This window comes from Malus sylvestris, chromosome 6 (assembly GCF_916048215.2).
Source record: "Malus sylvestris chromosome 6, drMalSylv7.2, whole genome shotgun sequence".
Lineage (NCBI taxonomy): Eukaryota > Viridiplantae > Streptophyta > Magnoliopsida > Rosales > Rosaceae > Malus > Malus sylvestris.
The window spans coordinates 23,669,744-23,678,760 of record NC_062265.1 but is presented as its reverse complement, the minus strand read 5'-3'; the positions used below and the strand labels follow the sequence as shown (position 1 = coordinate 23,678,760).

General features: G+C 39.3%; 1 protein-coding gene across 1 annotated transcript; it reads left to right on the top strand.

Moving 5' to 3' along the window:
* Nucleotides 1–6,472: 6,472 nt before the first annotated feature.
* On the top strand, nt 6,473–7,548 carry LOC126625545 (uncharacterized). Its single transcript, XM_050294608.1, has 2 exons — nt 6,473–7,334; nt 7,508–7,548. The coding sequence occupies exons 1-2, from the start codon at nt 6,473–6,475 to the stop codon at nt 7,546–7,548; spliced, it is 903 nt and encodes a 300-aa protein (XP_050150565.1).
* The last annotated feature ends 1,469 nt before the right edge of the window (nt 7,549–9,017 follow it).

The window sequence follows — 9,017 nt, the reverse complement described above, 5'->3', positions numbered from 1 at the left end:
CGTCATGGTATTCCCACTCACTTTCTTCTTTGACATCTTTCTCTCCCCCTCATCTCTCTCAAGATATTCCCTTTGATTCAATTTGTAGATTTTGATAGGAGATTGGGATTGACGAGGATAGAGATTGGATTGGAGGAGAAGAAACAGAGGGAAAAAGCTTAGGAACTTTGAAAGATCGCCTCTCTGCGTCTCTCGGAAGAACTATTTCTCGCTTATTAGAACTCATTCATCACTTGCGTTCTTTCCTTCCCTCTATAGATTGAATGGGTGTGTCTCTGTGGGTGTTGGGTTGTTTGGTTCCTGGGTTTTTGCAGATTCACAGTGGAGGTATGAAAAAAATGAAAGAGAACCAACATAGCTTTTCGTGTCGTTTCCCACAGACGGCGCCAAATGTTGATGCACAAAACCGGAGGGGTCTTGGAACAACGTAAATCCGACTGTGAATCTGCAAGAATGTAAAGAACACAAGATGCATCGTGGTTCACTCCAATGTTTGGGCTACGTTCACACTGATATTGATTGTATTTCTCTCTAACTGTATGTATGGATTACAAGGGTGATGGGGAGTCCCCCCGAGAAAGAGAGAGTTGGGGAGAGCTGTGCTCTGAATGTGAGAGTGAGGCATCTGTATGTGAGGATGAGAGCTTGAGATTTGTGAAGGTGAGGAGGCCCTTTTACAGAATAAGGGCTCCTCACTTATTACATATTTGCCCCTTTATTTATTACATAATTACATTTAAGTCCCTCGAGTATTTATACAAAGTCTAAATACGGAGGCCCTAAATATGGTACAAACAATCTGGTTTTCACCGCCTAGCTCATATGGCTACCTTAGAAATATTCACCTTCTTATTCTTCTTGTCTTCTTCCTCCCTCACACAGCTACCACCTGTGGTATATCAAAATGTACAGCCGGCAGCCAAAACCAATTCGATTCCCGTTTCGGCTAAGCAACTTTCAACTCTCAAATTGTGGGTATCCATGGTTTGATCTCTCATGCAACAACCAAACGAGAACCATTCTCACTCTCCCATTATCCGGGGAGTTCATCGTTGAGAGCATCAACTATACGTACAGGCACCAAATCATATCCACCAACGACCCCAACAACTGTTTCCCTAGGCAGTTCCTCGACCATGACATTAGTCTTAGAGATTCACCCTTCTTCTATCTGCATGGCCTCGAAAACTACAAGTTCCTCAACTGCTCGTCTCAAGATGTAGCAGCATGGATTTACGCACCCATTTCTTGCCTCAGCATTGAAATCTACAAGATCGTTGCAGTACCGACAAGTTTGTTATTGCCACCGGGTAACAAATCATCTAGTGGCAGATGTTTTGTGATCTCAACAGCATCTGTTCCAAGTTTATTTGATCCATTCGAAAGTGTTCAGTTGCAATGAGACGAGCCTGATTGTCTTTCTTGTGAAGCAGTTCGTCTTTATTGTGGATTGAAGAATGGTTCGCAAACAAAGTGCTTTGGTTCTTCAAATTCTTGTATGTTAATTTTATGAGCTATATTGTTACATTAATTATTATCATTATGCTTGACGATGATCTAATACTACATGCACTCATTCTTATCCAATATTTCTAATAGCAACAGATGTGACATATAACATATTAGTTGATGAAGATGCTTCAAATTTAAACAAATAAAATGATGTCACATGATCAGTACCGATCCTCGTCGATGTGTGAGCTTTTCCATGTCTTGCCGAACAAAATCGCCATCAGAGGGCTACTCTGCTTTGCAGCGATGGATCTGTTGTCTTGGAAGAATGACTGGGTTCTTCAGACGAGGCTGCAATGGTATGGTGTTTTGGGAAGAACAGGCTACGGGTATGGCTGTCATTTAGGCTTGCTTCTGCAATTGAGGGAGCCGGTGGACCGTGGAGGGAGGGAGCGAGAGAGAGAGAGTCAATGGCTGTCTGTGGGAGTGATGTTGTCAAGAAATAAAATAAGAAAAGGAAAGGTTAGTGACTGACACAGAAAGAATAAAAAACAGAAAAGGTGGGGAAGAAAGATGGTTATTGGGTAGAGGGACAGTTGGTTGATTAAATAAAATAATAATATATTATATATATGTGTGTCTATATATATATATAGAGGTAAAAGATTGTTTATTACATTCATGTTTTGTGATTTTCAACATTTAGTATATCAAGTTTTTTCGTCTCAGAGTCATACCCAAAGTGTCAATTTTGAGACAGTCTCATACATCCGTTAGTCAAAATGTTAAATCTGCCGTTAATTGTGACGTGGCGCCCATGTGAACAATGTGGACAATACCTGGGCGCCATGTGTCATCCACGTTTTTTTTTTTTTTTCTTCTTCTTCCCCCTTCCTCCTTCTCCTTCTTCCTTCCTTCTTCTTCCTTCTTCCTTCTTCTCCTTCTTCCTTCTTCCTCTTCTTCCTCCGATTTTGGGGAATTTTTTTTTCTTTTTCCTCCTTCTTCCTTCCCCTTCTTGTTCTTCTTCTTCCTCCGAATCTGGGTTGCAGATTCGGGCTTTTTTTTTTCTTCTTCTTCCTTCTTCTTCCTTCTTCTTCTTCTTCTTCTTCTTCCTCCGAATCTGGGTTACAGATTCGGGCTTTTTTCTTCTTCTTCTTCTTCTTCTTCTTCTTCTTCCTCCGAATCTGGGGAAGATGAAGGTTTTTTTTTTTTTTTTCTTCTTCCTCCTTCTTCCTTCCTCTTCTTCTTCTTTTTCCTCCTCCGAATCTGGGTTGCAGATTCGGCTTTTTGTTTTGTTTTTTTCTTTTTTCTTCTTCTTCCTCCTTCTTCCTCTTCTTCTTCTTCTTCTTCTTCCTCCGACTCCAACTGCAACTTTTTTTTTTCTTCTTCCTCCTTCTTCTCCTTCTTCCTTCCTCTTTCTTCTCATTCGACTCTGACTGCAACTTTTTTTTTTCTTTCTTCTTCCTTATTCTTCTCCTTCTTCCTTCTTCTTCTTCCTCTGAATCTGGGGAAGATGAAGGTTTTTTATTTTTTATTTATTTTATTTATTTATTAATATATATATATATATTTAATTTTTAATTTTTTAATTTTTTAATTTTATAAATAATTTATTTTTAATTTCCACATGGATGACACGTGGCACACAGTCATTGTCCACATGGGCGCTACGTCACAGTTAACGGGAGACTTAACAGTTTGACTAATGGATGTATGAGACTGTCCCAAAATTTACACTGTAGGTATGACTCTGAGACGAAAAAAACTTGATGTACTAAATGTTGAAAACCACGAAACATGAGGGTAGTAAACAGTCTTTTACCCTATATATATATATATATATAAAATTTCTCCCACATCTTTTTAATTTTTTAATATTTTCTACACACCACTAACACTTGATAAAAAATATTAAATAATTAAAAAGATGTGGAAGAAGTAATTTGGGTTGTGTGAATATAATCTCCCTATATATATAGGTTTGGGATTCCCGAACGAATGAAAATGTGAGACCGATTCGGGATCGGTTTGGGATTGGTACCAAAATTTTCGGGATTTTCGGTTCTGGATTTTTTTTTATTTGTGATTGGGATTTTTTTTCCAACCCTAATTTTCATGCTAGTTGTGTAGTCGAGTGGCTTAGATTGAATGCGACGTAGCCTCTTTGTTGAAATGCACTGGTCGATATTAAGTTGTTAAGTGCGTCTTAGACGTGATTTTTCAGATGCCTATCTTGTAAATGTTTAATAAATGTAATCTACATATTAATATAGCACGAATACAATTTCAGTGAAGAACAAGAAGAGTCAGATGAGCGTTTTTCATTCATTTATCAAAGTAATATTAGGGAAACTAAATTTGTAGACTAAATTTTGTAAACCAAATGACATGAAAGTTGATGATTGTATTATTACGTAAGTGTTAATTAACGTGTTTATTTCTTATTGGTGATTGTTGACCTTAAAAACTACCAAGTCTACGTGGCGCGCAGGCTGAGTAACTAATAAGCTAACTATGTCCTTTAGTTGTGTGAGGGGCGTGCTAACTTGTTGGCCGAGTTCGGCCACGGAGTGAAATATAGTTAATATGGCGTTGGGCTGTTGACTTCTTGATCTTGCGACTGCGGCCGAGGAAGGAACATCTTTTGGCTTTCCGGTTCTAGAGCCTGAAGACAAGGCTACTAGTTTCTTCAAAGTTCACAAATCGTCGGCATTGGGTTCGGTCTCGGTAATTATATTCGTGAGAGTATAAGTACGCTGAACTAGTATAAGACTATACGAACACAAATACTCGAAAGAGATAAATATCTTGTTGGTAAATGTGGTTTGACCGTTAAAATGCCAAACTCTAAAATGTACTTGTGAGTACCCAATCATAAAACAAAACTCAGCTTTCAATGTGCCAAGCATAGTACCCTAGTAACAGCTCACTTCATTGAAAAGGCTGATGAGATGACCTCTACCAATAAGGACTTGGAAATCCTTGTTGATCGAGACTTGGATAAATAACCAGTCGGCCTCGAAGCAGTGCTGTCTATCCAAATTGATGGTGCTCCTCAGTCGGCTGATTCTACGGCTCCAGTGCTGTCTATCCAAACTGAAAATGTCGCCGGTTGCCTTCACAGTTGTCTATCCAAACTGAAGATGTGTTGGTGGGAAGAAAGGGGAAGAGGAAAAAATCTCAGGGTTGTTGAGAAGCTTTGCATAGGGCAATTTGTGTGTTGATTTGAAGGGGGCCTTGAATGATGTATTTCCTTATCTATTTATAGCAGTGAACCCCCTTCATAGCCGAACTAGAAATGTACTCGGATTAGAACTCTTCAACCCAATCTGAGAAGGTTTCAGCCAATCCTAACCCATATAAGACTTTGAACCAGGCTCCATAACGAACCAGATTCATCTCCTAATTCTAAACATCTTTAGCTTTAAGACTCCTTGTTGCATTAGGGTTTGACCACCTCACCCTTATCTAAACCAATCTTCCTCGTAATAGGATTCGGTCAACCTTGAGTGGACGGCCCATGACAAGATTCTAGATGAATGCTACTGGGCCAAGAATGGCTTTAAGTTCGGCCCAGAATATTATTTTGGGCCCAAACAGTGATACATCATTTCGTTTACAAATTTAGCCTACAAATTTGATTTACCTATATATAAAAAATGCTAGACAGACGGTGTGGATGAAAGAAAGTGCAGACTGAAAAGTATGGTGAATTAAATCCAACCATGGAAAACGGCTCTAAAAAAAAAAGGGCTCAAACTAGAAGCATCAATCCAAACTCAAGGCTTCAAATTTAATTGTTGTGTTAATCACAAATATACCCATTAATTTTATTTGACGACGAAGTAGTACAAAACATGAAAGCTCTTCAAAGGGTCGTCATCTCCTTTTGATTCCAAAATATCAACGGCAACACGTTTTTCTTTAAATCACTAACTATGCAGAAGGAAGGACTTAATATCATTCCCACAAAATACTTTTTGACTTTTCCCGACAAAATTTGTCTACAAAAGTCAAAATTGTTAGCAAAGTGTATTTCTCGAGGAGAAAATTTGTCGGCACTTTTGTTGCGTAAAGCATGTCGCCTAAGAGTTTTCCAGACGATTTTGGTATTTTGTTGACTAAGATTCAACTTTTCGTGTCAAGATCCTTTTTGTCTTCCATCTTTCCCAAAAAATATTTTTGTTGATGCAGGTCTTTTTAACTGACGAATAATACTTTTCAGCCCACAAAATGTGTTTGTCACGATGGATATTTCATTGGCACAACCTTCTCTCTCCTGACAAATTGGTTTTGACGGGAAGAAATTCAATTTATATTTAAAAAAAAGCTTTAATGCTCAGCTCTTACATATAGAATGTTATACAAAAACATCGTTAGTGAAATCAAGATCTTGTTTAAATTTTAGCCATGTCAGAAATGTGAGCATGTGTAATCAGGCAAGAGGTATATCAAACTTGTGATTAAACCACAAACTGATAAACAAAGTTTGAAATCCAAGCTTTCTGCCACAAAACTCAATGAAGATCAAAACCAACTCAGTCAACAGGAAGCCCTAGCTACAACTTCTCAACAGCCTGTTGAATGATTTTGAATTCAAAGATTATTTGTAATTATCTGTAAATTATCTTTTGGTTTGTTTGAAGAGTTTGTTCTTCACTCAAACTCTAATTGTAATTTCTATATAAAAGCATTAATACAATACGCTCAAATCATCGAGCACATTTGTTATATGGTATCATCATTTTTTCAGTCTCACAACAACTTCTCTTTCTCAAACACAATGTCCTCTTCCCCTACCTCTCCTCTCACTAATGTTTCTGCCTTGCTTCCTTTGAAACTCGACCGCCACAACTACCCTTTGTGGCGTGCACAGTTTGTTCGCTTACTTCGAAGTCGAAGTTTCATGCTCTTTGTTGACGAAACGTCCAAATGTCCATCTGCTTTTCTGCTAGATGATGATGGTCAACTTACTGATGACATCAACCCTTTTTTTGAACCTTGGATTCAGTAAGACCAGATGGTCCTTTCATGGCTCACCAGTTCCCTTTATCCTCTTGTCATGCATGTTGTTGTCACGTGTGTCAGTGCTGCCGAGGCTTGGAAAGCTTTGCAAGACCGCTATGCACCCTCTTCTCATAATCGAGTCATTCAACTCCATGGTGAACTTTTCAACCTTCGCCGAGGTGACCTTAGTATTGCTGATTTTTTGGACAAAATTAATACTTTGGCTAATCAATTAGCCATGTCTAGTGCTCCTATGTCTGATCCTGATTTGATTGCTACGATAATGAACAATGTTAGACCCTTATATGAAAATACTGTGGCATCCATCCAAGCTCGAGAAACTCCTATTTCCTATGCTGCTTTGGAAACACTACTCCTTAATGCTGAAAAATGTCATCTCACTTTTACATTGTATGGTGATACTCATGTTCCTACCCTGACTGCCATAGCTGCCAACCGTGGACGCCACGTTCATGCACCTGCTGGCTTTGCGTGCGGTGGAGGGTGTGCTAGTAATGCTCATCGCCCTAATGGTAATGTTGCTACTCCTCCTCATGGATGCCCCGGTGTTCTTGGTGCCAGTCTTTCCTCTACTGATTGTCCACCTCTCAAGTGTCAAATATGTTGCCGCAACGACCATTCTGCCATTGACTGTTATAATTGCATGAACACTGCCTATGAAGGCTGTGTTCCCAGTGCACGCCTCACGACTCTTGCTGCTCAGGCTCTTCGTGTAACCCTTGCTACCCCTGCTCTAACAACTTGGCTCCTTGATTCCGATGCCAATGCCCACATCACCAATGATCCTGGTCAACTCACAAATTCCCACGAGTATACATGCACTGATTATGTCACTGGCGTTAATGGTGGTCAAGGTTTGCACATCTCTCATATAGGAACATCCTACATCCACTCTCCTACTAAATCTTTCAATCTATCTAATACCTTGTATTGTCCAACTGTTTCTCAAAATATACTATCTATTAATTAATTTTCTTCTGATATTGATTGTTTCTTTGTGCTTCACCCTAATTTCTTTTGTGTTCAGGATATCCAAATGGGGATGATCCTTTTATCTGGCCAGAGTAACACTGGACTATATCCTTATGCAAGTTTCCATTCCAATAAAAGTCTTGCATTTTTTGCGTGCATGGGAGTCAAAGTCGATGATCATGTTTGACACTCCCGACTTGATCATCCACCGTCTTTTATTTTAAAGCATTTGGTGTCCACTAGAAAATTGCCTCTTACTAGGCAAAGTTTGAATTCTGTATGTCATTCATGCCATCTGGGCAAAAGCAAGAAATTACCATTTCCTTTGTCAAATTCCATTTCACATTTTCCGTTACAACTTATTCATTTCAATGTGTGGATGGACATCCCCAACTTTGTCATGTTCAGGATTTCGATATTATGTTATTTTCATTGATGATTATTCACGATATACTTGGCTTTATCCATTAAAACTAAAATCTGACGTGTTTCCCACGTTTGTTAAATTTAAAACTGAAATGGAGAATAAATTCCAACGCAAAATACAAACTTTTCAAATAGATGGAGGAGGCGAATATATCAATAATATTTTCAAAATTTGGAAAAACATGGCATTCATCATCAATATACAAACTTTAGGTTATTCTCAAAATCAACTACGTTATAGGTGTCTTGATCCATCAACGGGTCGTGTGTTCATGTCTAAACATGTAATTTTTTATATGAAACTTGTTTTCCATTTCGTGATATGTCTTGTGCTACTTCTCCTGCATCCTCTTTGCCTGATACTAATCACATTCCCCTTGGTACTCCTGAACTCATTTTCTCCCCACCAACCTCGGTTCCTACCCAACCTCACCACCAACCCTCGCCGTCCACCACTTCCTATCAACGATCCATCACTAGTCTCGACTCGACATCTTCGACTCACCACCCTTATCTCCACCCTCACCACAACCCTTATCTCCACCCTCACCTACCCCACCCACCTCAACCACCCTTTCTTCGCCTATCCCGCAACCTTCAGCACCTATCACACACCATCCTATGGTGACCCATGCCAAAGATGGCATTCACAAGCCCAACTCTAAGTATGCTCTTACCTCCACCACTAACGTTTTGATTGAACCAACCTGTTATACTCAGGCACACAAGTTTCAGGAATGAAGAACTGCAATGGTAGATGAATTTAATGCACTTCAGCGGGCTGGCACCTGGTCCTTGGTTCCCTACAATCTATCCATGAATGTACTTACCAACAAATGGGTTTTCAGAATCAAACGAAAGCTGGACGGGTCCATCGACCGATTTAAAGCTCGGCTTGTTGCAAATGGATATCATCAACAACCTGGACTTGACTATGGTGACACTTTTAGCCCTGTGGTTACTCATTCAACCATTCGTATGATCATTGCCTTTGCAGTGCAGTTCTCTTGGCCCATACGGCAACAGGATGTTCAAAAATGCTTTTCTCCATGGTTCATTATTTGATGAAGTCTATATGAAACAACCAACAAGTTTCGTGGATCCTCAATTCCCTACACATGTTTGCCAATTAAAACGCT